The 26,275-nt window shown below is 49.9% G+C and overlaps 12 protein-coding genes across 12 annotated transcripts; 6 read left to right on the top strand and 6 right to left on the bottom strand.

The window, feature by feature from the left end:
* Positions 1-344: 344 nt before the first annotated feature.
* Aud_005319 (uncharacterized protein) lies at positions 345-1,185 on the top strand (the record flags this gene model as incomplete). The annotated part of the gene is made up of 3 exons (XM_043290248.1): positions 345-556; positions 604-948; positions 993-1,185. 3 exons carry the CDS (start codon positions 345-347, stop codon positions 1,183-1,185), a joined length of 750 nt encoding a protein of 249 aa, XP_043146183.1.
* Positions 1,186-1,757: 572 nt separating this feature from the next.
* Positions 1,758-3,383, top strand: faeB-1 (putative feruloyl esterase; the record flags this gene model as incomplete). The annotated part of the gene is made up of 2 exons (XM_043290249.1): positions 1,758-2,097; positions 2,146-3,383. The coding sequence occupies 2 exons, from the start codon at positions 1,758-1,760 to the stop codon at positions 3,381-3,383; spliced, it is 1,578 nt and encodes a 525-aa protein (XP_043146184.1).
* A 2,120-nt stretch (positions 3,384-5,503) lies between these two features.
* Positions 5,504-7,212, bottom strand: Aud_005321 (cation diffusion facilitator family transporter; the record flags this gene model as incomplete). The annotated part of the gene is made up of 4 exons (XM_043290250.1): positions 5,504-5,904; positions 5,955-6,763; positions 6,819-6,869; positions 6,920-7,212. The coding sequence occupies 4 exons, from the start codon at positions 7,210-7,212 to the stop codon at positions 5,504-5,506; spliced, it is 1,554 nt and encodes a 517-aa protein (XP_043146185.1).
* Positions 7,213-7,666: 454 nt separating this feature from the next.
* On the bottom strand, positions 7,667-8,325 carry Aud_005322 (IgE-binding protein; the record flags this gene model as incomplete). The annotated part of the gene is made up of 2 exons (XM_043290251.1): positions 7,667-8,011; positions 8,068-8,325. 2 exons carry the CDS (start codon positions 8,323-8,325, stop codon positions 7,667-7,669), a joined length of 603 nt encoding a protein of 200 aa, XP_043146186.1.
* Positions 8,326-11,027: 2,702 nt separating this feature from the next.
* Aud_005323 (GNAT family N-acetyltransferase) lies at positions 11,028-11,700 on the top strand (the record flags this gene model as incomplete). Its single annotated transcript, XM_043290252.1, has 2 exons — positions 11,028-11,421; positions 11,471-11,700. 2 exons carry the CDS (start codon positions 11,028-11,030, stop codon positions 11,698-11,700), a joined length of 624 nt encoding a protein of 207 aa, XP_043146187.1.
* Positions 11,701-12,691: 991 nt separating this feature from the next.
* On the top strand, positions 12,692-14,609 carry Aud_005324 (putative amino acid permease; the record flags this gene model as incomplete). The annotated part of the gene is made up of 8 exons (XM_043290253.1): positions 12,692-12,799; positions 12,849-12,919; positions 12,979-13,092; positions 13,152-13,615; positions 13,678-13,701; positions 13,755-14,080; positions 14,132-14,524; positions 14,580-14,609. The coding sequence occupies 8 exons, from the start codon at positions 12,692-12,694 to the stop codon at positions 14,607-14,609; spliced, it is 1,530 nt and encodes a 509-aa protein (XP_043146188.1).
* A 703-nt stretch (positions 14,610-15,312) lies between these two features.
* On the top strand, positions 15,313-16,452 carry Aud_005325 (transcription factor domain-containing protein; the record flags this gene model as incomplete). The annotated part of the gene is made up of 1 exon (XM_043290254.1): positions 15,313-16,452. The coding sequence occupies one exon, from the start codon at positions 15,313-15,315 to the stop codon at positions 16,450-16,452; it is 1,140 nt and encodes a 379-aa protein (XP_043146189.1).
* Positions 16,453-16,624: 172 nt separating this feature from the next.
* Positions 16,625-17,866, bottom strand: Aud_005326 (putative aminotransferase; the record flags this gene model as incomplete). The annotated part of the gene is made up of 2 exons (XM_043290255.1): positions 16,625-17,342; positions 17,409-17,866. The coding sequence occupies 2 exons, from the start codon at positions 17,864-17,866 to the stop codon at positions 16,625-16,627; spliced, it is 1,176 nt and encodes a 391-aa protein (XP_043146190.1).
* Positions 17,867-18,281: 415 nt separating this feature from the next.
* On the top strand, positions 18,282-19,703 carry Aud_005327 (aminotransferase-like domain-containing protein; the record flags this gene model as incomplete). Its single annotated transcript, XM_043290256.1, has 3 exons — positions 18,282-18,740; positions 18,791-19,182; positions 19,241-19,703. 3 exons carry the CDS (start codon positions 18,282-18,284, stop codon positions 19,701-19,703), a joined length of 1,314 nt encoding a protein of 437 aa, XP_043146191.1.
* Positions 19,704-20,252: 549 nt separating this feature from the next.
* Positions 20,253-21,494, bottom strand: Aud_005328 (DUF453 domain protein; the record flags this gene model as incomplete). The annotated part of the gene is made up of 1 exon (XM_043290257.1): positions 20,253-21,494. The coding sequence occupies one exon, from the start codon at positions 21,492-21,494 to the stop codon at positions 20,253-20,255; it is 1,242 nt and encodes a 413-aa protein (XP_043146192.1).
* A 1,204-nt stretch (positions 21,495-22,698) lies between these two features.
* Positions 22,699-24,087, bottom strand: Aud_005329 (uncharacterized protein; the record flags this gene model as incomplete). Its single annotated transcript, XM_043290258.1, has 1 exon — positions 22,699-24,087. One exon carries the CDS (start codon positions 24,085-24,087, stop codon positions 22,699-22,701), a length of 1,389 nt encoding a protein of 462 aa, XP_043146193.1.
* A 345-nt stretch (positions 24,088-24,432) lies between these two features.
* cpdS (putative serine carboxypeptidase (CpdS)) lies at positions 24,433-26,200 on the bottom strand (the record flags this gene model as incomplete). Its single annotated transcript, XM_043290259.1, has 5 exons — positions 24,433-24,530; positions 24,580-25,305; positions 25,362-25,782; positions 25,834-25,979; positions 26,026-26,200. 5 exons carry the CDS (start codon positions 26,198-26,200, stop codon positions 24,433-24,435), a joined length of 1,566 nt encoding a protein of 521 aa, XP_043146194.1.
* Between the last annotated feature and the right edge of the window lie 75 nt (positions 26,201-26,275).

The raw sequence follows: 26,275 nt of genomic DNA on the forward strand, positions 1-26,275 counted from the left end.
CTGTCTTACTCCGATCCCTTAATTCATCTTCAAGGAGCTGGACAGTGGCGCTGTGCTGTGGCGGATACAGTCAACAGGTCAAGGCAGGCGCTGCCACAAATGTTCCCATGTATATAGACTCTTCTTATCAGCCTAGCATAATCTGACTGCCTATGGCCAGATTAGTATTTATGAGGGTATTGACATCACCAGATGCATACTAAGTCGAAGCCCCGCCCAGAGGGCAGCTGATGTCATCCATACTCCGGGCATCCGATCACCAAAGATAAATCAAGTCAATTTCCACAATGTCTTTATAAACCACGTTTTCTCTGTTTAGATTTCGGAATCAGACAAGGTCAATCATGTCTAATTTCGAGCTGGCACGAAAGGTTCCGCATCTCATTGTCCAACCCGCCGACCAACGACAGAAGCCACCCGAGAGTTACCTATTTGTCCAGGATGGCCTCATCATCAGCTGCGGTGTGCTCTATGCGCTCTGCTACATATTCTGCATGATACGAACCTATGCCGATAAGACCTACCCGGGTGCTCGCTGGGGAAGTATCCGATTTCTGTACGTCCACTCCCATGCATTGACGTACAACGATTGACACCGGACAGCTGCTTGACAATGGCGTATGAGATCTTCTACGCCTTCACAACTACATCTACTCACTTTGAGAAGCTGGCCTTTCTGGCTTGGTTTGAGCTCGATCTGAGCTTTGCGATTGTTGCGCTTCGGAAGGTTCATACCCCGGGGGAGCGACGAGTCATCCGTCGGAATATGATCCTGGGTTGCCTTGGGGGAATTACATTGCTCTTGCTATTAACTCAGAGATATCCTGATGAGCGGCAGCAGGTCACTGCGTATTGGACTGGAATCATTCTGCAGCTTCCCATTGGGTGGATATGTCTATATCAGTTGTGGAAGGATTATAGCACAAAGGGGCACTCGCTAGAGATATGGTATGTTCACTGTACGACGTCAACAGATCACTGCTAATGATAAGGCTCACGCGGTACTTGGGCTGCTTTACTGCCTATGGCGTCTTCCTCTGGCGATACTTTAATATCCCCCAGAACTGGGGGTATGTCTGGACACCCTGGAGCATTGGGATTATTATTACCACTCTCATTCCAGAGACGATCTATCCTTTTGTTTATTTGTGGGTGCACAAAACGCAAAAGGATAAGAAGGCATAGGTTGTTTTCCCTGACTAATTGAGTTAGCTGCTGTAATTCGATCATATTCTTACTGAAGTATTGAATAGCTGGAATGTAAAAAAGAGACTCAATATAGGGGCCTTTAAAGTCAAACCAGCTGTTGAACTGATAGACGCTGCGCCAGGACCACAATTTCTCCACTTTGCAATTAGGCAAAAAGGAACAAGATTACCGTGAAAGCTTGCTAAACTCCGAATGATGCATGTTACAGATAAAGACCCGCCTAATTAGGGTGTCAGAAACACCGACTGTCGGATCGGCTGCATGGCACGGCATTGAATCCTGCCCCGAGACAGAAAGCCTAGGCACAGCGGCAGGAGATACTGATGATCTGCCGATGGAGAGGATGTCTTTTTTAATCTCCGGATTTCCCACCACTGAGGGTGCGGAGCGGACGCATCCATGTACCCTCGTAATATGTGAATGCGGGGAAGTGGAGCAGGGGTTTAGGGATGGAAAAGGACTATAAATATGCAAAAGTAATCTTGTTGATCACAGAATCCTGCCGGTGAGCAATTATACCCTCTGCATTTGTCATTGCTTCTGTAATGATGCAGTGGTTTTTTCATCTGATCGGGTTGGCCTCGGCCGCTGCAGCAGGCAACTCTGCCAGCTTCGAGTCTCGTTGTCAACAATTTCACAAGAAAATCCACCTTGACAATGTGCATGTGCACTCAACCACTTATGTTCCTATTGGATCCAACATCTCCATGGCCTATAACCCGCCTATCTGCGGCGGAGCCTCCAGCTCCTCGATCAGCAAGATTGAATTCTGTCAGGTTGCACTGAACGTGACCACTTCGAGCAAGAGCCAGTTCTTTATGGAGGCCTGGCTACCGAGCAATTACACTGGAAGGTTCTTGAGTACAGGAAATGGAGGGTTGAATGGCTGTTCGTGACGCTCTCCCATCTCGGTCACGTTTACTGATCAGACATCAGGCGTGGATTATCGGGACATGGTTTATGCCAGTCAATACGGGTTCGCAACGATCGGGACCAATAATGGTCACTTTGGTGACACTGGCCAATACTTCCTGAACAACCCCGAAGTCATCGAGGACTTTGCCTACCGAGCTCTGCACACAGGGACAGTGGTGGGTAAAGAACTGACCAAGCTGTTCTATCCCCAAGGATACAAGACTTCATACTATATGGGCTGCTCGACGGGCGGCCGGCAAGGATGGAAGTCTGTCCAAAGATTCCCAGAGGACTTTGACGGCGTGGTGGCTGGTGCGCCGGCCTTCAACTTTATCAACCTGTGCAGCTGGGGAGCTCGATTCCTGAAGGTCACCGGGCCACCAGGTTCGGAAACATTTGTGACAAGCGCGCAGTGGTCCGTGATCCACAATGAGATAATCCGTCAATGCGATGCTCTCGATGGCGCGGTCGACGGTATCATCGAGGATACCGATCTCTGCCAGCCCATCGTCGAAACCCTCATTTGCAATTCTACGGCAGCGAACACCACCGCTTGCCTGACGGGCGTGCAGGCCAATACCGTCAACGAGGTTTTCTCTCCCATGTATGGCCTGGACGGCAAATGGCTGTACCCTCGCATGCAGCCCGGCGCTGAACTCGGCGCGTCGTTTATCTACTACAGCGGAAACGGCTTCCAGTACTCGGACGACTGGCTCAAATATGTCGTCTACAACAACAGCAACTGGGACCACTCTACCTGGACGCTTGCTGACGCAGCGGCAGCCGATGCGCAAGATCCCTTCCAGATCTCTACCTTCGACGGAGATATCTCCGGTTTCCAAAAGGCAGGCGGCAAGGTCTTGCACTACCACGGCTTAGAAGATCCGATCATCACTTCAGATAGCTCCAAGGCATACTACAAGCACGTTGCCGATACCATGGGGCTGAGTCCCTCGCAGCTGGACCAGTTCTATCGCTTCTTCCCCATTAGTGGAATGGGCCATTGTTCGATGGGGGCGGGCGCTAGTTCCATCGGCCAGGGATCTTACGCATATGCAGGCGATGACGCGCAAGACAACGTGCTGATGGCCATCGTGCAATGGGTAGAAAAAGGCATTGCACCCGAGTATGTGCGTGGATCCAAGAAGTCCAGCGACGGTAAAATAGAGTATCGCCGCAGGCACTGCAAATATCCCAAGCGCAATCGATACGTGGGACCTGGCAAGTACACCGATGAGAATGCTTGGGCGTGCGTGTGACCTAGATCGCGGCCATTCCATAGTTTGTTGGATTTGCGGTGGCACGAAAGCACTCACAGCTGTACAGTTCTAAGAGGAAGTAGATAGGATAGGAATCAAGCTACTTCAACCATTGTCTTCCCCTCTCAGTCACGATGGAGCTTGCTGCATTTGAATTCATCAACTGGACAACCAGTTGAGATCGACAAGCTTGTACAATGGGGATCTGGGATGGATAAATCGACAGGTGCTTAAGTCACAATCCTGCGGCCATATCGATTCTCCAGACAGCTTGCTCTATTGAGCTTTACATGCTAAACATAATCCTCAAGGATGTCACTTCAATGAACCAGTCAACTATCCTTGCTCTCTTTGCTGTCCTACCCTAGCTGCCTCTGCTCAGGAGATGTCAATGGCCACTAAAATTAGAAAAAGAAACTACCCGCAATATTGTATAAACGGTTCCTAATACGAACATGCAGCAACAGATCGCCTTCAGAGTTCACCCAGCACATTCGCGGCTCTCTTTCAATTTCCCCGGCAGCTCTTGAGGAAGTCCAGTCATTCCTTTCATTCCCAGCTGTGCTTGACCGAGTTTCTTCCTCGCCTTTGACACCAGTCCGCGGCGTCGGAAAACGTCCTTCTTCCCAGCTGCACGAGCACAGGGCGAAGTGTCGTCTTGTAGATGTACCCCAGACCGTTCTCTTGGGGCTGGACAACGGGATTGAAGATCGCGAGGGTCTTGCTCTCTAGACAGCTGCCTTTCGTCAATTTTCGGGACTGCTGGTTGCCGCCGAGGTGTTTGAATTTCCCGGGGGCTCGACTTGATCCGTTTCACTTGTCGAGTCAACGAGTCACGAGATGGCCGCTTTTGTGAATCAGTCGGTCGTCGTGCATCTGCCCTCTGCCCCTAATTGGCAAAGTTAGGACGGGGAGAGATACCCGGCCGCAGGGAAAACATGGAAAAAGCATGGGTTGGAGAGATTCAGAGACACTGGGGAAATGAAACGCAGATTACCGGGACGCGTATTCCTAGCGAGGGCTTCTTGTTCGCACATTGCTCTTTTCTTTTGGCAGGTGTCTGAAAGGGTGTTCCGAGCACCATTATCTATGATAAACGAGATGAGGTCTGTGGGTGCAAGTATAGAGCGCGAAATACCTAGGAACCTAGGTTGCTGCCACTAGGTGGCGTCCGTTGTAGAGGAAACAATTCCCGAATTATGTAGTCGCGGGGCCACTGGACTCGAATGGGTCAAACCACGAGCTTTCTAATCTGTGCGGAATGCAAAAGCATCTCGTGAGACAGAGAAGAATGCGGTGGTGCTGTGGCGAATGTTGGATGCTCGGACCCTCTACAAGAAGTACACACTCTTGGAGTTGTGCATCAGATGAATCTTTCGAAGTCCATCCTTTTACAGCTGAGGTGCTCGGTTTGGTTAAACTAGGACCAGGAAGAAGCCGTAGATTGGAATAGGCAGCAAAGTATCTTGGAACCGCGAAAAGCAGAGACAGCATAACATCACTTGGCTTGTAGCTGACAGTAATCAGTAAGCACTAGCTGCATTCCATTAGACTCGCGAAGTCCTTCGCATATTCAAATATCTGAACTTGGTGCCCGCTGCGTGTCTGACATACAGCATAGTATCCACAAGCGTGTGCTCGAGTGGATAGGGTCAATAACCTGTCAGGCCGTCAGCACCTGTCATTGGACACGTGGTTGACGGAAACAGAGGATCGAAGCCCTGTTCGTCGTGGGTGCAAGGCGCGATATATTCGCCACATTCCTCCGTCACGCATTTCTACACTGGCATGCAGATTGATAATGACCGGAATGCTTGAGTCGCGCAGTAGAACGCCCACCCTACCAACCCTATCAATATCTACCGCCTGTAAAGTTCATGACCTGTTTAGATTTGACCTAAGCCCTTCATACTTGAAGTCAATTGAACTCGTATGTCGCTTCTCTATCTCCTAGAACATGCATTCAATGTGAGATTGGCTGTCGGGTGTCTCTACCGTCACCAATGCAGCCCACATACCAGTGTACTCAGACCAGACAATGTATGTATGTACAAAAGGGTACCGGTCATATTTTCAACAGTATACCGTCCACGATATGTGCAATCGCGCGGATACAGAAACTATGCTTCCAATTGATTCATGTGGCTCGGGATATTCCACGGGTCATAGTCCAGGTGCACAAACGCGCGATCGACAGTGGGCACGCTTTCCAGCATGTACTGCAGACTCTCACCGACATCATGAGCATCGCGCAAGCTCGTCCTCTCATCCACAACAATGTCCACCTCCACATTGAGGTGATCCCCCGCATAGTAGGCCTTCAAATCTTGGATTTTGGTAATGATTTCGGAGAACCGCATGGTCATGTACAGCAGGACGCTGTGATCAGTGGGCGAGGCAGCGGCGCCGGTGAGATGGCGGATATGCTCGGCTGCGGTCCCGCTCCAGTTCCAGATGATGTAGACCGAGAGCAGAAGACCACCAAGGGGGTCCACGAACCACCATTTAGCAAAGAAACCGACTAATTATCGATCAGCTTGCGTCGGCAACAAATAGAGCCATGCGACTCACCCAGTGGAAAGAGAATACTGAAAAAGTTGAAGACCACGTCCGTCATGGCGTCCTGCGCTAGGGCTTGAACACCAGTATTCTTGATCAATCGGCACCAAAGCCAACACAGAAGCTTTACCACGACGGTGCTAGCCATGATCAAAATCGATGGTAACGAGAGTTCCACCAGTTCGTGGTCAGGGCCTAGCAACCGCCCCAATGACGTGATGGCCACCTGCACAAACGACGTCGCCATCACGACCGCGAACACCAAGATACTGAGAGGTTCCAGCCGCCGTCGACTAATGGGGTATCGGTACCGGTCCTGTCGCTGGACAAGCTTGGTTGTCGTCCACACAATAACCGTACTGAGAAAGTCTAATGTGCCATCCACCAAACTGGCCAACACGGACATGGAACTCGTCAAGCTCATGACGGCGATTTTGGCACCCAGCAAGAACACATTGGCGAGCAAGTTGATATAAATGGCCACTGTGATGATGCGATCGCCGCTGTCGACGTGCTCATGAGCATCTTGGGAAGGGATTTGGGGAAACGGGGCGTCCTCTTCGATGGTTGGCGGTAGCAGCGGTGACCGTTCGCTTGGAACACGGTATAAGTTGCGAGGGGTCCTTTTGATCTTCCGGGTTGAGGCGTCTACAGGTGGACCCTCACCATTCCGCTCTCGGCCTCTGGTCGAGAGATGGGCGACTTTATCGTGCTCATGAGTGTATTCATCTATCAATCGATGTGGCAGCGACGAGTCCAGCAATTGATCGATGTACAGATACTGCGACACGAGTTCATTGGTGCGTTCGTAGTATTTCCGCCTGCGAGTGTCAGTTTAAGCCGGACGATATTGACGGTGTGCGAACGTTGACGTACAGGTGTTTCGTCATGCTTTTCAGCTCCTCGGGGGATTTATAATAGCGATGCCTGTCCTGCTGTCAAAGATATGACACGATTTTCAGAGAGAGGTCTCGTACCATTGGTACATCGGATTACTTGCTCCGATCAAGGTCATTCCTCTGAGAGAGACTGGCAGGCTTTCGCGTCTGGCCCGAAAGGGCGCGCCATCGCCATGCTCTACAATGTACTCATCCCGAGCAGTAGAAGGGGGAACTGAAAGCGATCGCTGGCGAAGTAGCCCCGGGAGATTATGGCCCCGTGTTGATAGAATCTCCCGTTCAGGTTCGAGACTGGGTCTTCGAGCTGGGGTCCAGGCTTCGGAGGCGGGAGAGTGTGAAGGCGACGGTGGAGTTGCCGCATTTGAGTACATTGGAAATCGATTGCCAATCCCAGCTACACATCATCAAGCTATAATCTCGAGAACTGGCTGTTCACGATAGCCCCTCGGAGTTTATTGAATTGTTGATGTGGGTTCCTCCTCCTCCGATGACGTCACGCGTTTCCATTGCCACGTGATGATATCTCTGGATCAATGTCAATATACTCGTACCTTTAGAATCCATGGATGATTCATTTTCTGGGAAAAATCAATGGTGATTAATGATGTGGAATCCTAGAAATAAACATCAAATAACAGGGCTAGTCATATACTTTGGAGACTTGTATTGTTGTATTATTTGTATGGTTCAATGAATGCTATGACGCAAGATATATATGCAAGTATGTACAAGACACCGTCCATTCTTCAATAGTCCGTCTCATCTGCGCCTCAATAACTCATACCATTACATCTATTAGTAAAGCATACAAATGCTGTCTCAGTCTTAGATGTACTGCCAAGCGGCAGAAGTCTGACCCTCAGAGGGAGTCCAGGCAATAGCGGCCGCAGAGAATCCGAGGCAGTCGGCGACATTGCCCGTGGGAACGGTGGCGGAGCTGATGGCGGCAAAGACTTGATAGGGAGCGGGAGCATCGCCCTGAGTAGGGCAAGCCATGAAGCCGCTGGCGCCCAGGCCGTTGAAGTTCCAGTGGCCGATGGGGTCGCCGGAAGTGGAGGAGAATCCCTCGACGGTGGAGCCAGGAGGCATGCTGGCGGAGTGAGCGGTGGTGAACTTGACGGCACCAGAGGGGTCAACGTAGATTTGCTGGCCACCGGGAACCGAGACATCCTATGACAGGTTAGCAAAATTCGTAACAATAGCATGATAGAGAGCTGAACACTCACCAAGGCGTTGGAATACAGAACAGTCTGAGTGCCCTCGGGGCAGGCACCCTGCTGCTTAACGACGTCAGGGCAGTAGGTTGTGGTCTCGCCGCCTAACCAAAAGCTGTTTCTGGAAGCGGTCATGCCGAGAAAGTGGATGGGAGAGGCGGAGCGGAGGGCCATGACCTGGAAGGGACCCTGGTCATTGGCCGCGGCAGTGGGCAGGCTGTGGGCTCCGACGAGGAGAGAGCTAACAGAGGCGACGGTAGAGAGCTTCATGGTGGATATAGTGGTGTGGATGAGGATTTTGGAGATCTGTAGTTTCAAGGCTGTAGAAAGAATAGATGATGTTGTGATGAGGATGAGAATCGAGAAGTTCGGATGGGGAGATGCTGCCTTTATACTACAACAGAGACAGTTACGAGTGGCCCCGGAATATTGATGCTCTTTAGTCGATGTAACCTAAGTGAGACCATCATCTGCTTGTCTCAAGTACTTCGTTCACTACCTACTGAGTACTAGTATTGTAGATTGAGGTCGTACATCTCACACTAGAAATAGAGACCCACATGGTGACGGACAGAATTGGTAAGTCTTTGCCTCACTGCTGTGAGATAGCTTCAGCTGGGAACATTTGAGATCTAAGGGTGGTTTCCCTCGCCGTGGGTATCTATTGCTTCCAAATTGCATTCTTCAGTGTTCACCAGGGCGAAGTACAAGAATAGCCAATGATTGGCCAAGTGTCACTCATTACGAATGGGCCGAATGTCTTTTATCCTCCAATGGAATCCGCAGTTATCCACATCCCCGCAAAATACCTAAACCAAAGCGGGAACGATCATCAATGACAATGCTATAAATAACCTCGATTATACATGAACGCAATGTGATTGGACGATGTGTTTCAGGTTGACATCATTGTGCAGATCTGCAGGTTATTCACCGACAGTCAAGTGTCAACTGACCATTTTTGCAATAAATAACACCAAGACTACGGAGTATCTCAACTAAGACATGTTTCTCTTTCGAGTGGTTCCCATATGTCCCCAGCTTGCTAACTAGTTCTTGATTCTTTGAATTCTATGAAGGATTTGGACCGAAGACTTTACCGATCTGTTCTCCGTCGAAGATGACCGAGCCGTCAATGTCGCGGTATTCCCATACTTTGCCACAAAGCGGTGCCCATTGCTGACCAGCTGACCGATAATGCAACCCGTCCAAATTTTACCGCATATGCCTACCGGATTATTAGAGATATGATAATGATTACTATTCATCTTACCAACAATTTATAACGATGGCAAAAGTGGTAACATCCACATCTTTGAGGCGGCTTCTCCGTCGGCAACAGCCGCAACTGGTGGGACCCGTTCAAGTCGCCACTAAACGAGGGTATTCTCGATTAGTCGGGTGGGACCGGTTCTCTCTGGGGCCCTGGGCCCAGTCGAGAGACAATGGCGTGTTGATACGTCAGGATTCCTCCGCTCGACAACCAGATCAGGGCGGCCCTTGCCTTGCCGGAGCTGTCGAACCATCTCTGTAGTTGCCCGGGTGGAGTCAATCGATGCAGTACTGTTCTACCCATTGTGCTATTCATGGACCTCATACTCCGCGCATTGATGTAATAGTTGTTCCTAGCGCCTCCAAAGGACGTCAGTCCACCCAACAGGGTGATTGGCTACGGACAGTTCACAAGTGGAAGACCTACGTGTGGCAGGCCAATTTGGTACAATGGGATAACATCTGGTCTTGTCAACTCGGAATGTGTGCGGCAGTCATACTTACAGACAGGCAGGATTTAGAAGGATCGATGTCCTTGGAAGGCAGTACGGATGAGTCGGGATGACGCTAAGCAGAGATTGGCGATTGCTGGACTGGGGTGTCTCTGAAGTAGTTGGGGCGTTTCAGACTTGGGAGATAGTCAGTCTTCTGCAGAGTCCATATGCATTATTTAACAGACAATACTGACATCACTAGTGTTCATGGAACCTGCACCACCGAGTGGGTAGATCCATCAATGTCTCAGAATTCCTAGCTGAGCGGCACTTAGTGGTGGTGATTACATAGGTGCAGCCAGATTGACTTCACTGCATTTATGAGCAGATGGTCTTGGTTGGAATAGTCAGTCCGTAATGCAATGTTTGTGACTATGGAGTGTGGGTGCGAACATGTTGAATAATGAGTCTATTTTTCAGCAACACCATCCTAATCAAAGTAGATACTTCTGCTTGAGATCCAAAATTCCAGGCAAATAGATTTTGCACAGTCACCCGGTTGGACTGTCCACACAGTTGGGCAGATTCTTCGAGATTGTCCATTAGCAATTGTCATCAGTGCGCATGAAATCCATTCTCCTACAGTGCATAAATATCACAGGGTAACCCGAATGAGTGGATGCCATCTGGATCGAATATTTAAGCCATGGCTATCACCTTGTATCACTGAGGAGAGTTGCTTGAATTCCCTACCTACCTACCATTTGAGAAAGGGTCAGCAGATGTTTTGAAGACCTTTCGCACTGGGATCGCACATTCTGTCCATCCTGGTGGAAGTTTCAGACATCTCCAAACAGTGAGTGGCTTTTCTTGTTGCGTATGTTGAATCAGTTAATTTTGTTGACCTGATTGATAATGATAGCTCGGCTTATCCAGCATCTAGAAATACCCCGCTTTGGGGTTATTCAACGTACTTTAGACAATCTTGTGTATCTTCGGATAGTGAATAAACATTTTGATTGTGCAAGAAAAGTATCAGCATGGAGTCGGCAGTACTTGTTAATGCACTCTTTTTTCGATCCAAGGAAAACTGGAGCTAGACAGGGGAGAGAAGAGAAAATTAGTTAGGTTTAGCGTCTCAGACCCTTGCCATGAGCGGTCATTTAACCCAGGTGTGCAGAAATGATTTATAAATGACTCGTAATTATCGTGCCCCTGACTCCGCTGAATCGTCACGCTTTCATTGGGGACACTTGAGAACTCAAGATGGCCGAAGACACCAAGCGTGGCACGATATCCACCTTCGAAATCAAGTTCGTCGAGCCAGAGGACATTCCTGCAATTACTGAGCTCTGGTATAATGCGTTCAGCATCCCGCAGAATCCGAAGATGTTTCCAGATACCACAGGAGTCCGGCAGTGGTGGAATGAAACACATCGGCAGGATATACTTCATAACCGATACAGAAGATATCTCAAGGTGGTGGATATCGCTTCACCTGGTTTTATAGTTGCGTATGCCAAATGGGATCTGAATCCGCAGCAAAGTGGACAGCGGTTTCCACCCTGGCATGAAGAATCCGATCATCAGGCTTGCGACGAGCTGTTTGGGTTGCTCGAAAAAGAGCGAAACCAGTTCTTCGGAGACAAGCAGTTCTATTGTAAGTGTTTGGCTTGACTCTGTTGACAGGGTTTGACCTCTTAGATTAGATCTTGACATGCTGGTGACACACCCAGTCTACCGACGGCAGGGCGCCGGGTCTATGTTAATCCAATGGGGCTGTGATCGGGTTGATAAAGAAGCGGTTCCTGCTTATGTGGATGCGCATTACGCTGCTGCTCCTCTGTATCGAAAGTTTGGTTTCCGTGATCGAAAGGATATCGAGGTCAACCTACAAGGGGCTCTACCGATGGTTAGAGAGTCACAATTGAAGAACTAGACTTGGCGTCTCCGGCAAAGGAAGGAATCTCGGTGGAGAATCAATTTATACGTGAAGATATAGACGAATTGATATCCTTTGTATTCCATCCAAGTGATATAAATCAGCCTCCTATTGGTCGCATCTCCAACTCTTCCCTCAAACTCCACTCTTGCATTCGATGGATGATCAGTTGTTGTGAGTTATAACTCTCTAGAGGCTGTGTGATTAGAGCCACGTCTAACTTATCCTTTTGGGTTTCTCTATGTGCTTGTGATGTACTTGGTTTGGTCTGAGTATGAGGTTCTGGGAGTCGCTGCAACACCTTTGGCCCCGGCCTGTATTGAAGGCTATGATGAATGGCTTCGGGCACGGTACAATTGCTAGCATGATGCTGCAGCGCAACAAAATCTCAGTCGTAACCAGTGTACAACGTAGGGTCTTTCTCTCGGAGGGCGGTATTGGGGTAGGATCGGCGAATTATCGTCAGAATGATCGCTCTGACATTACGAAAGACACCTGAAGGCCTCTATGGGTCTCCTATGGGCGACTCGCAGTAACCCCTGTTGTATTCCCGGATAGCTCTAGGACGAAACCTGTGTTCCTCCAACACCCAAAGGGCAGAAGTTCAGTTAACGCTTAGCTGGCTTTATATTAAGTGCTCATTGCATGTGCAGATAAAACGTCTCAGTTAGGAGAGAACATAAGCATGACCCCTGCAAGATCCTGTACGAGAGTAGGATCAAGATTCGACTTGGGGTCGTATTTATCCGGCTTGATAAATTGACAAGCAAGCATTATACCCTTGCTTAGTGCAATTAAGTGCGGGGATGACAACTTCTGCACCATGGTGGCTCAATCAATTCTGCACCGAGATCTGGTGCCCCTGAGCAGTCCTCTATTTTCTATTCTCTCTCTCTAACATCCTCAACTGCCTTGCGCGATTCTTTTGTTCGGTGATCGAATTCAGTCGGGACTGGTTGCCTATCGAAACAGGATGTGGGCGGAAAATATGTCAGTGGCCTGTACCACTGCCCATGAAGATGAGGTGTCTGCAAAGACTGGAACAGCGCAGGATCGCAAGGATATGTGGCGAGTCGGAAGGCAGCAGGAATTGAATGTATGGGACAACATGGAACAGCACTGCAATGTTGGCTAAACCCAAGTAGCGCAATTTCCAATTTCTGTCAGTTCTGGGGTTTACGGCGGTGTTGATGTGTACATGGGAAGCAGTCCTTTTGTGTGTTCTTTCCCTGAGTGCTCTGAAACGAGGGATGGGCAGAGTACTGATCGAAATAGTGGTGCATCCTATGGCTTGATAAATGGCGGCAAGGGAGGCATGATATACACCTATTTAGGAGGTCTCGCCGGGTTCAGCTTTGTCATTCTCTCCATGGCTGAAATGGCATCTATGTATTTACTCCCCTTACAATGATTCTCATTCCGCAGGCTCTCAACTAATGGACTAATAGGGCCCCAACATCAGGCGGCCAATATCACTGGGTATCCGAATTTGCACCTCCCAGTTGCCAGTGCATATTGAGCTATATAACCGGCTGGGTCTGCGTGCTTGGATGGCACACTGGGATCGCGGGATGTTGCTATACAGTCGCGAACATGATGATCGGAGTGATTGCTATCAATTACCCAGATGCCTATACCTACGAGCCATGGCATGTCACCCTGCTGGTCATTGCAGTGGCACTGGCTGCTCTACTGTTCAACACCCTGCTGGCGCAGAAGCTACCCTTGATCGAAGGGATCATCCTGGTCATCCATTGCTTTGGATTCTTTGGCATTTTGATTCCTCTTTGGGTTCTTTCGCCGAGACCGGCCGCATCGGAAGTTTTTGGATCCATTGAAGATAGAGGCGGCTGGGGGAATAACGGCCTTGCTTGTCTGGTTGGGTTGGTCGGACCGATTTATGCCTTGATAGGTACGTTCGAATACCCCAAGATACTGGGGATGTGATCTGCTGACAATAAGTACAACCCAAAGGTCCTGACTCAGCCGTCCACATATGTAGGTCTTTTCCCGAGCCCTGACAGATTATTGACAACTGATGTTATGAATAGCCGAAGAGATCCGTGACGCATCCAGAGTCCTCCCCCTTGGCATGATCTGGACTCTTATCCTCAACGGATCTACAGGATTCGTCATGATCGTCACACTCGCCTTCTCTGTTGGGGATATTGACCATGTGTTGGAATCCCAGACAGGCTTTGCATTCATCCAAGTCTTCCTCAACTCGACAGGATCCGTCAGAGCTGCCACTGGGATGACGGTGGTCATCATGGCCATGCAGTTCTGCGCTGCCATCAGTAATGTTGCCACCACATCTCGCCAGGTCTATGCGTTTGCCCGGGACAAGGGGCTTCCCTTCTCCAGTTTCTTGTCAAAGGTCGGCTTATATCCCAGCGGATGATGGAATGGTGTTAATGACAACTCGCAGGTCAACCCGACATTCACTGTCCCCTTGAATGCGCTATGCTTGAGCTTGGTCATTGTTTCCCTTCTCTCCCTGATTAATATTGGATCGTCCGTGGCTTTCAATGCCATAATGTCTCTGGGCACGGCGGCTCTCCTTTCGTCGTATATCATCTCCATCACCTGCGTTCGACTGCGTCGCTGGCGCAAGCAGCCACTACCTCCCGCCCGCTGGAGCATGGGAAGGTTTACTCCCTTTGTTGACACTGTCTCCATTCTTGTTTTGCTTGTCATTTGGATCTTTAGCTTCTTCCCTCTAACCGAGCAGGTCAATCCGACCACAATGAACTGGAGCGTGGCGATCTTTGGAGGCGTCATTCTGCTCTCTCTGGTGTACTACCAGTTACATGCAAGAAAGGTATATAAAGGGCCAGTGACCAGAGTGAATGTGATGACCGAATGATGATCCGAAGGCCAAGTGCGAAGATATTGTGCCTACCTAGACTCTATAGGCTTATTGAGTTGCATAGTGAATAGATCTGATCTCCATCGTACTTGACTTGACTCCTTGTACCCAGGATCCAATCGACAATAACGCTTGCTCAGAAATTCTGACTATTCATTAACATAGTCGGCGAGTATTCACAAAACAATACTGTTGAGGTCTGCACAGTGGCAGGGAGATTATTCTTTGTTACTGCCTGAGGCATCAAGTTTGTCTCGTGGGCACGTGCTCGTCTCCATGGGTGTTGGCGGCAATTTCCCGACCCGATTACTGGCAGCATCAACTGGCAGAATTATCGTTCAGCCGTTGACGATCCGTGATCCATCATCTTGCCCTTCAATGACTGACAGAAGTCCCAGTGACACGCGTCAGAGCTTTCGTTTGCCTCGCAGACGCGATGGCTGCTCTGAATGCCGACGCAAAAAAGTGAAAGTATTTCCACGTTCTCCCCTCAATTGCTCGCTCTCGCTCATCTCTTACAATAGTGTGACCTCCGGAGGCCAGTGTGCTCTAGATGCATCCGATTCCCTAAAGAGTGCAAATATGACTCTGGTTTCATCGTTGTTCGGAGTCACTGTAGGAAATCTTCTCCAGTGGGTGGCAAGTCAAGAAACCCATCCGCAACCGAAAGGAGCGTCATACCGCTCCGAGCATCGCTCAATCCACTGGAGTGTCTGACACCTGACGACTCTCACTTTTTCATGCATCACTTTGCTACTCAGACCATTCGAGTTCTTTTCCCTCTTGCCCCGCCCGTTTTTGGGCAGACATTGGTGGCCACTGCGATGGAAACGCCGCATCTTCTGCACGCACTTCTCGCAGCTTCGTGCAGTCATCACGCTCGACTTGTCCAGGAACCGCCAGCTAGTCAACTGACGATTTTAAAATTTACGGACCTCGCAGTAGCGGGTCTCCGTGCTGCCCTGGCTGAACCTGCCGAGACTCTCAAGCCCGAAACCGCCATGACAGCGATGGTTTTATGTACGAATGATGTGTGTAATGGCAATGCTCGGACTTGGAAGGTCCATCTATCTGGAGTAATGCAATTACTTACGGCCTTGCTTGAAAGGCAGAGGGTGGCTGACAGTGGAATTGACCCGTTTGCTTTGTGTCTTCTCAAGTGGTTCGCTACTCTCGACATCCTAGCCGGCCTCTCAGGTACACATGAAGGATGTGTCAACGATGGGCAGTACTGGAGCCTGAGTCGGAGTCCCAATTGTGGCATTGGCCACATCGATGAGATCTGCGGCTACTCAACCCAGCTAATGCCTCTGCTGGCGCGAATCGGACAGTTGGCGCGGCGGAACGTGCATGAACAGTCAATATTAGAAACCTTTACTGAGCCATCCTCTACCCTTTCCGAGGAATTGACAGATGAAGCGCAGGTCCTCGAGAGGAAAATACTCTCCATTGCCGACCAGGCTCCGTCGGCCGCCACACTGGCGTCCCATGACCAGGCTCTCGCATCCGAACTGCGCAACACACATCTCGCCTTCATCCACTCCGCACTTTTGCACCTCTATCGTCGAGTCGAATTGCTTCCAAAAAGTCATCCCAAGGTCAGGGCACAGGTAGCGGCCATTCTTGACAACGTTCAGGCAATCAGACCATTCTCCCCAGCAAATGTCCTCATCCTGTGGCCCATTTTCAGCGCCGGTTGTGAGACCAATGAGCTTCGAGAACGCCAAGCTATCCAAACAAGGATGGTGAATATGCAGACCATGGGTATGGGGAATTTTACCAGAGCAAGGGATGCTCTTGCTCGTTACTGGGAGTCGGGCGCATCCTCACGCTGGGACACCTACTTTGCAGATTGTGGGCTGGAACTCGTTCTCTTTTGAACAGACTCTCTACTGCCTTCTTCTCAGCATCGTATTGGGTAAACCACGGACAACGAATATTATTTTCTGTGACATTGTGATGATTTCACTACTTGATGCAAGTACATAGATTTTGTCGTTCTTGTTGCTCCCTAACAAGTTAGCAGTTGCGTCTATCTACTTTACTGCTCTCTCAAACGGCCACTGGCAGGGAGTGGTAGGCATCAGCCATGAACTTCCGCATCGCTTTCAGACCGTCAATCAAGACCTGACGCTCACACACATAGCCGATGCGGACATAGCCCTTAAAGTTTGTGTCTTCTCCGAAGCACCGGCTTCCTGGCACGAACATCACTCCACAATCCGCTTGCAAACGCTTGCAGAACTCCACATCATCAATTGCAAGGTTGTCCTTATTCACGAACTTGATGAACGCCGTGGTGCCCGCATGTGGTCGGACCCATCGCGCAGCCCAGGAGAATTTCTTGATGAAGCCATCGAGGAGATCTAGATTGCCTCTTGCCAGGTCGAGGTTACGCGTGAGAATATTACTCACAGTGGGCTCTGACAATGCGCATACAGCAATTCGGTCATCGATCTGGCTGACCGAAATCAAAGTGTAGTCGCGGGCTGTCGCACACTGCTCTATGATTTTCCGGCTTCTGGACGCAATCCAGCCCAGCCTAATCCCGGCCAAACTGAAAGCCTTGCTCATTGAGCTAGTGACAACGGTCTTCTCATAATTGAAGGAGAGAATGGAAGGCGGCTCTTCCTGCCCGTCCTGCAGGGAGTGGAAAAGCGGCCGGTACACCTCATCACTATGAATGATGATGCCGTGCTGACGCGCAATATCTACAATTTCTTGCAGCACATCACGGCTCATGACAGCTCCGGTCGGATTCTGAGGGTTGCTGTAAATTTGTCAGGTCTACCTTCACTTCACGTCGGAGTAACTTGGTGACTGCTGGAGTACTCACTTAATGATGATGACCTTGGTATTTGGTCTGATCAGTGATCTCAGATCGTCCAAGTTGACCTGCCATCTGTTCTGCTCGTCTGCTCTCCAAAGGCTGACCTCGGCCCCGAAGGACTCGGGAACGGAGTAGAGCTGCTGGTAGGTGGGATATTGGCAGATGACATGGTCCCCCCGAGCAATATTGGTATATAGAGCTAGGAAGTTGGCCTGGATAGCGCCATTCGTGATAAGGATGTTGTCTTTTGAAACTGGCTCGGATTCCTGGTCGCGGTAGAGGTTGGCGATGTTTGAGCGCAGGGCATCACTGCCCCGGATTGCCCCATAGGTTTGCTTCTGGGAGAAGTCGATAAGGCTAGCTCTGTCCTTGTTCCCCGCGAAGACCAGAAGGTCGTCGAGTGAGACGGAAGCACAGCAGGTCTCAGCGAGATTATGAGTTGCCCATGTCTCATGCTCGTCCATCCACTGTGAAAGTCAGATATCAACTCATGCACCTGACAGTAATTTACTTGCCTTTTCCACAGCGAACTCTTTGATGTGTCCCATTGTGTTGCTGTCCTATATGGCTTATAAATCACAATTGACTTTGGACGAAGAAAAAGGCGCAAGAGAAGGAGGAAGAAGAATTTATATGTAAGCAGCTGCCAATTTTAAGGACTTACAAGACATACGGAGAACCCATTCGTTTGGTTCCTCCCGTCGGATGCATTGCTTGGCATGCTGTGATTGGTTGAATCGCCTTGATTACCCAAAACGGAAATCATGTATCCCCACGTAAGTCAGAGCCAATCCCAACTCGTCATCAGTGTATAAAGTGCGCCAGGGCCGTCGTGAATCTCCGTACTCAACAAGGTTCTGCCTGTCTCATTGTCCTTCAATGTCTTCAACTCCTTGTATCGATTTGCTGAAAGGGTCGCCCGCCACGGCTCTTCTTCCCACCCAGCGCCTAAGTGATGCTGCAGTATCGGCTTTGTCGAAGCCGGAAGTCACAGTAACCGGCTTGGACTATGGGCCGGATGAAGGTCACTTACCGCTCAGGACACACCTTGCTGAGTGGCTGACGGGATACTACAAACCCTCTCAGCCGATTCAAGCCGATCGGATCTGCATAACCGGAGGAGCGAGCCAGAACTTGTCGAGTATCCTCCAAGTCTTCACTGATCCATCACAAACACGGTACATATGGATGCCACAGGCGTCTTACCATCTTGGATTCAGGATCTTTGAGGATGCAGGGTTCTACCGGAGGTTAAGGGCTGTTCCTGAGGATGAGGAGGGGATGGACATGGAGTTTCTTGAACGCGCTCTCGCTAGTGACGAGGCAGTTGCAGAGAGGGTGAGCCGAAGGGAACCATTTCAAAACTACCAAAGCTAAATTTCACTTAGGGAGAAGGATACAAGCGTCCGGAACGCTACAGGAAGATATTCAAACACGTCATCTACTGCGTGCCCAACTTCTCCAATCCCACGGGCGCCACTATGTCTCTCAGAAGGCGAGAGGCTCTCGTCCGTTTAGCTCGCGAATTCAATGCTCTAGTAATTTGCGACGATGTCTACGATTTTCTGCACTGGTCTGTCGCTCATTCTCCAGATAATGGAAATTCATGGGGTTCCATCCTCCCTCGCGTCTTGGATCTAGATCGGACGCTTGATGGTGGACCACGGGATAGCTTCGGCAACGTCGTCAGTAACGGGACCTTTAGCAAGATCGTTGCCCCTGGTTGTCGCGTTGGATGGGCTGAGGGCGAGCCTCAATTAGTTTATGGCTTGTCACAAGTGTAAGACTTTCTTCCTACCAACTATGACTGTCCTCTTGGCTAAACAAGAATCAAACAGAGGCTCTACAGTGTCAGGCGGCCCTCCATCGCAACTCATGTCGACCGTCATTGATGAAATGCTACAAGATGGTTCTGTCACGAAGCATATACAAGAAATGTTGATGCCGACATACTCTCGCCGACACTACGCTATGGTGTCGGCGGTCAAGGAGAGACTGTATTCTCTTGGAGTCGAGATACATACGGGTGCAAGCGACGCATTGCATGCTGGAGGCGTTTTTGTGTGGATCAGATTACCCCAGCCACTCACTGCTCGCAATGTCACTGAAAGAGCACTGCGGGAGGAGAATCTGATCGTGGGAAATGGTGACATCTTTATAGTGCCTGAGGACCAACCCTCATTGTATCATGATCAATGTTTGAGACTTTGCTTCGCGTGGGAGGACGAAAGGAGCCTGATCGAGGGAGTCAGGCGGTTGGAGAAGGTGCTCGTCAGGATGACCAACGAAGCAAAGAGCTGAAGGAAGTTAAATACCGCCGGTCGATGGCGGATTTGTATGTACATTGTGCTCCATCCAATTCCCATTGTGTTCCTCAGAAGCCATGCGCATAAATGGTGCTGATGTAGTCATCGCTCTTCCACCTCATTGAAGCAACGATGATCATATTTCTGGATTCGTGGAAGCCGCTCAGCCTAACGCTGCGGACATCCTCTATAAACCGGTGCCGTGTCCGAGAATATCAAGTCCTTGACATCAGGGAATACAACCTTGTCTTCAATAAACCCCCGAATGCGAGTCAGCCCAGCGGGAGTCACGAACATACCGAGATTTGCTCCAATACCTCACTCATGGTGTCTGCGCCCACATTTATTTTAATGATCTGTCTATTTCGCTCGGTAGATGTAAAATGAAGCTTCAACCTAATATTATGCAATGGACATATGTACAATAGAATCTCACTAGTCGTGCGTCTGTTTTCAAACAATATCAACACATCTCCTGAGAATGTGAAAGCTGCCAAACAGCGTGCATACTCCATATTTACAACAATATATAAATTCCAGGTGTTCACGCGGAGGTATCTTTCCAGAACACACGCCCCTCCATAATCCGACGCGCTGTTCGATAGACCGTCGCACAGCTTAAATGACCTTCGGCATCAAAATCCGCGCTAACCAGCAGATTGCCACTTGCATGGCCTAAAGTAATGCCAGCAGGATCGACTGGTTGGTCGCTCACTACGTTGGCCACAACAGTGCCGGACACTCTGGCAGCCGTCGCAAGAGCCAAAGCGACGGTGATGGGGACGGCTTTATGCGGCTGGCCGACGGAGAGAGCGCGAACCACCAGATCGACATCCTTTGACGTCTGCATCATCCCAGAAGTACAAGAATCTGACGGCGACGATACAAGACAGATCTTGGGAACACTCCCAGGCACCTCTTTCGGTGTTTCAGCCAGTCCCATCTTCACGCCAGCTTGCCGACGGATAGAATCCAACTGTGGGAGTAGAGTAGGATGCGCGTCAATCTCATCCGGTGCCAGATTTCCTCGAACTCCCAGGTCAGAAGCACGCACGAAAACGCATGGATTGCCCACATCGACACATGATGCGGGAATGTCGTCAAAGCAGTCGACAACCTCCCCAGTTGGCAGCAATTTGCCGGTCCGGGAGCCTGCAGGGTCAATAAAATCAAGCCGTATTTGAGCGGCTGTTCCGGCCACACCATCGATAGAAAAATCACCAGCTGCAGCTGCCTCCCCGTCCACTACAGGGAACGTAGAACGGATGACCTTTCCCGTGTTGGTATTGAATATTCGGACAGAGACAGCGTTGGCATCATCGGCCACGGGAAAGAGACCAGTATCGACTGCATATGGCCCAACCGCACTGATCATGTTCCCACAGTTGCTAGAATAATCCACGTCCGTGTTCTTCACCCCTAGCGAAACAAAGGTGTAATCAACGTCAGCATCCGGCCGGTCGGATTTGCCGACCACGCACACCTTGGACAGACTGGAGATGCCACCCCCCATTCCATCTAGCTGGCGACCATATGGATCGGGACTGCCGATGGTACCGCGGAAGATATCATCCCACTGCTGTTGTTCCGACGGTAGATCCTCTTCTCGGAAGAAGATGGCGCGCGACGTGCCCCCGCGGTAATACGCTGCTGGAATGCTGTTTTGCTTTTTGGATAGCAGAGCTGTGCCAGACATGAAACCTCGATATATTTTTACATTCTTGTTGAGTGGTTTAGAAGTCTGAATGACCTGTCCGAGGCGTCTGGACAACATCATAAACCACATGCAAAGGGCTCTTCAACCCTCGTCAATGTCTTGATAATTTATCGATAGCCCATCAAAATGAATAGCGGAGCAAATATCCTGTCGAGTGTTCGATCTCCAATGGCTGTAGCAAATAAATGGTGGAAGTTGCAGGAGAAGGGCCGCTGCAAATAGAAAAGATGTTGATAAGGCGGGAATTCTCCGATCTCGGCACTTTCCCGTTTCGTGTATCCGCCGATGGGTTACAGACATCAAGGATGTTATATGGAAGTTTTGTTTTTTCTTCGTGGCACAATCTCGTTGCCTCGACGGGATATCTATACGCAGTACGAAACGTAAACAGGGACCTAAAGGCATGCTGCAGATAGCGAAGAATCGGCCCCATGGCACTCTATCCTCGGATAGCTCCCACATGCACTGGCCTTGCATCCTGGCCATAATCATCGTACCCTTTATCTTCATACTCGTCGAATTCATTATTTCTCCTCATAAGCAAAATTAGCCTCTTTGCCAGCAGGGACATTCCACACCGACGATTGATGCTCTGACCGCCGTTGAGCAGGTGCCTGAGGTGACGAGGTCTATTGGAGCGTACACCTGGACCGAACAGTCGATCGTAGGGTGATGGGTCTGCTCCGATCTACGGTCCAAATGGCGGCTGGTCCGCTTTCTCGTAATGCAGCTGCTGGTGAGGCTGTTGGAGATGAAGCGCTGTAACCTCGACTCTATCGACGACGGGGACGGGGATTTGTCAAAGGTCTCGACTTGTCGTGTCTGCGGTTTGCTGTACGATCCTATAAACAGTTTCCGAGAAGGCCACCGTCTACTACGTGATCGATACTATCTCTCTCTCTCTCTCTGACAACCCCAGGACGTTGCCAGACTTGAAAGTCGTAATGGACTGTTTCCACGGCAATGTTGGCGACGCATCACTGAGCCCAGCAGTCAAGATCATATCACAACTCCAAATGCACAGCAGGATAACAATAAAGCAATTGTCAATCTTCCAAGACGACCAATCCTCCTCGTCAATTTGATACCAGATACCCTAAAACCGGCTGTGCCAATATCGGATCGAGTAGTTGGAAGAACCATTTCACGACAGTCTCCAATCTCCCCTCCCGAGTTCGGGCAGACATGGAGCTGAATTCGACGACACCTGATGACGACAGACAGAGCGATCCGAAGTACTGGCTAGAAGCAGCACTGGAGAAAGCCTCCAAGCTCAATGACTGGCCTCTGCATGTAACAACCTTCTGCTCTCCACATCCGCCAGGCGCTCTCTGAGCGTGTATATTTCATCATCTAATTCTTGAGTTGAGGCAACATGATATTTCCATCTCAGGATCAAGGCGGAAATGAGCAATAGCCCGATGGAAACCAGGTACGACCATTGGCCCACCTGCTGAGGATTCTCCTGGGACGGTCCATCGTTGTGTATGTACCACTCAATCCAGGCGACAAACGCGATCAATGTCAAGGGGCTGATGATGATGCTCAGTAACAGTCCAATGAGAATGAGAGAGTCTGCCAATAAACGAAGGCATTCTTTGGCAAATTGCCTACTTAGGACGGACCGAAACCGGCGCCAAGTAGAGCCCTTGCGGGAAGGGAAATCGTTTTGGCATGCAAGTGACTTCAATAGACAGAATCCTTCCCGAAAGCTGCTACGTATGGCCTTGCGTTCTCGCCAAACAACCACCATCTGCACGGACGGGATTCGAGAACCGTAGGGGAAGAACCTTGAGACAAGCAGGATGATGTTCAAGATGACAGTGACGCCAAGAAGACTGTATATGTAACGCCTTGAATATACAAATTTGTTCCAGAATGAGTGCGGGTGGTCCAGTTCCGAGTGCCTGGTCGCAACCCACACGTTCAAAGACGTCTGCTGGCGAAGAATTTGACTGGTGTTGAAGCAAGGGTTGAAGCAGAGGTCACCGAGTTGACTCCAGAGGGTGATATTGGGAAATATGCTCCAGACACTATTGTTCCAAGTGGATGTTCGCCATGAGGCTTGCCACCCATCGCTGGATGTTTCGTCGAAAGGAGGCAAGTCAGGATAGCAGAACATGTATTGGGTCGGTGTGTTTTTTACAGTAGTTGAGTAGATCAACGCGCAAATGGAACCAGCGAACATCAGGATATTCCAGAGGTAGAAGAGGATAACTCGGATGCGCTCTTGCGAGAGAACGCGGGACCAGCATTGCAAGGGCAGAAACACAAGATAGCCTGTGATTACAATAGCATTGACTGCATCGGCATCCATTTCCACAGCGGCTGGCTGGACCATCACATTGGCTCTCTCCGTGATGAGCTGAGGAAAACTGCCCCAGAGGCTGGTATTTTGGGGCAGATATGGAATGGTAACCGGCCCGGGCTCCACGGGCGACGAGGGACTGGAAACGAGAATGAAAGCCTGGATGGCGGCGACTCCTGCGTATGTTGCTGCAGCACCTAGGAACACGTCGGCCAGCCATCCAGTCCATCGTGTCACGCAGCTGGCCAGAAGAAGAGCGTAGAAGAGATAACGGGGACAGGAATCATAGATGGTGCTGATAGGATAGAAACAGACGGCTTCCTGGGCGATAAATAGCGGATCTTGCGTGCTCATTTTGGACACACAGTGCAAAAAGCCAGCAGATATTGATGTATTTTTAAGAATTCATTCTATTTTCAGACTTTCCAAGGCTATATACACTGAAAAGGTTGGCAATCATTTTTAGCATGTGGAGACTGGCGAGTGTGGGGATAGTCTCGGTTCAATGACATCAGACATTCATTTCCCCCGTAATGGTCAACATTGGAATTTCTATAATTCCTCGTAACCGTTCCCGTCGATCTTGGTACTTCTAACAGGTCCTATATTTTCAAGATATCCCTAGGGATAGAAAATCTGGCGTCCTGTTGATCCTTCATTTTAACATGGTGGGATAATGGCCTGTGACGTCGGGACTCCCTAAGCAGTATAGCTTCCAGGCGATGACAGGTTGTCAATACGCCCGAGCAGAAATTCTAATTGACGGTAAGCTGCTCCAGGCGTATACTGCGGGATCTCTATTGCGGTGGTCAGTACGAAACTTGCTGGTATAGATGATTCTCTTACCGTGGCCAGCCAAATAGACCGTTGAAAAGGTCAGACCACGCTCAGTGTGTGCCGTACCCAAATATCCAGCCCCAGCATCCAGAATGTATGGATTCGGCGCAGTCGATTCCCAGAGCTCTGCAAGGCCATAATGATAGGGAACGTAGAGGGGCTCTACAGGCGGCTGCTGGAAGCCCTGTGCACCGTTCCATGTCATATTCTGAATCGTGGCGAGAGATCCGTTCACGAATAGCAGATAATCAAGCCATCCATGTCCGATAAGGACATTGTTGGTACGCTCAATCACGCTAGGGAGAGGACCAAGGGCGCTGGGGACAGATTGATCGCCTTTAGCAAAGATCGTGGTTTCTCCACAGAGGGAGTAGTCTGTTGGAGGGACGTGAAGGGCCTTTTGAACATCCGAGCGATTGAAATAATTGTTGGGACCTCCGGCCAGAGAGGGGAAGCCCATTTCATCCCATAGATACGGACAGAAGTCGGTGAGATGGTAGAAGTTGAAGCAGGGGTTGACATAGTAGGCCGCCTGAACGATTTCATCCCAGAGAGAGCAGTTGTTCTTGGAGGGGTCTGGGGCGACAGGGAATTTCTTTGGGGGTGGGAAGGTGATAGCCTCATCCAGAAACTTGTTGTATCCACATTTCTCAGCACGTTCATTAATATCCCTGACGAAAGTATCATTGAGAGAGAAGACGTTCAGGTACTGGTTCAGATGGCTGACAGCAGGTGCTACTCGAGATATCAGCCTTGAAATAAGGAGCAGACATGACGGAAGATGTGCATACCATATATCATCACAGAATCGTCGTTGATGGACGGATCGTTGATCTGGATGCCCTTCACATTGAAGTACTTTGTATCTTTCTCGTCCAGCATGGCCGAGGCAATGTAAGGAATATACTGCCCAGCATAGCTTTCTCCAGCAATATACACCTTGCGGCCATGCAGGTTAAAGGTGTCAACGAAGTGCTTGAACCAGCTCTTGAACTGCCTTGCAACATCCTCCTCATTGTTGACCGTGGAGGGCCCCGGTGAGAAGCCAGTTCCGGCCGGTTGATCCACATAGACCATGTTGGTCAGGTTAGTCCACGAGTATGGATTTCGGACGGGCTTGTATGTGCCAGATTGCCAGAGAAAAGGACCATTTTCCTGCAGCAATCCGTCGAGAGAACTACATCCAGGGCCTCCATTCAACCAGATGGTGATCTGCTGACTGTCAGTCAGGTGCACCAATTTTTATGTTTGGTCTACATCTACCTCGTCATGTGCTTTGGGGTTCTGAGATGGAAAGAACCAAAAGAATAGACTGGAATTCCCGGCTGGCGTGTTGGGAAGAGTACCGGCATAAGATTCACCCACGTCGAAGTCCACCTCGGGAATGCCCGTGCCATTTACAAGGAATCCTAACAAACATCAGACCAGGGTAACCTGTAGGCAGATCAAACGTACGCTGCGTCCTCTTATTGAGATACTTATAGCCTCCGTCATCTGCGACCGTGACAGCCCGAGTCTCTAGATGGCCACGATCTACCTTGATTGGTCGGATTGCTTTGCGATGAGGACTTTCCAGGGCCAGGGTAGTGCTAGCCACGAGCAGGGCGATTGCACTGACTGCGAAATGCATTCTGGCGTGATTAACAAAAGAAACAGCAGTTACAGCAGTTACTCTTGGGAAAACCCATGCTTTTATTTTCGAGCA

The sequence above is a fragment of the Aspergillus udagawae genome (assembly GCF_001078395.1).
Source record: "Aspergillus udagawae IFM 46973 DNA, scaffold_3, whole genome shotgun sequence".
In the NCBI taxonomy this organism is placed as follows: Eukaryota; Fungi; Ascomycota; class Eurotiomycetes; order Eurotiales; family Aspergillaceae; genus Aspergillus; species Aspergillus udagawae.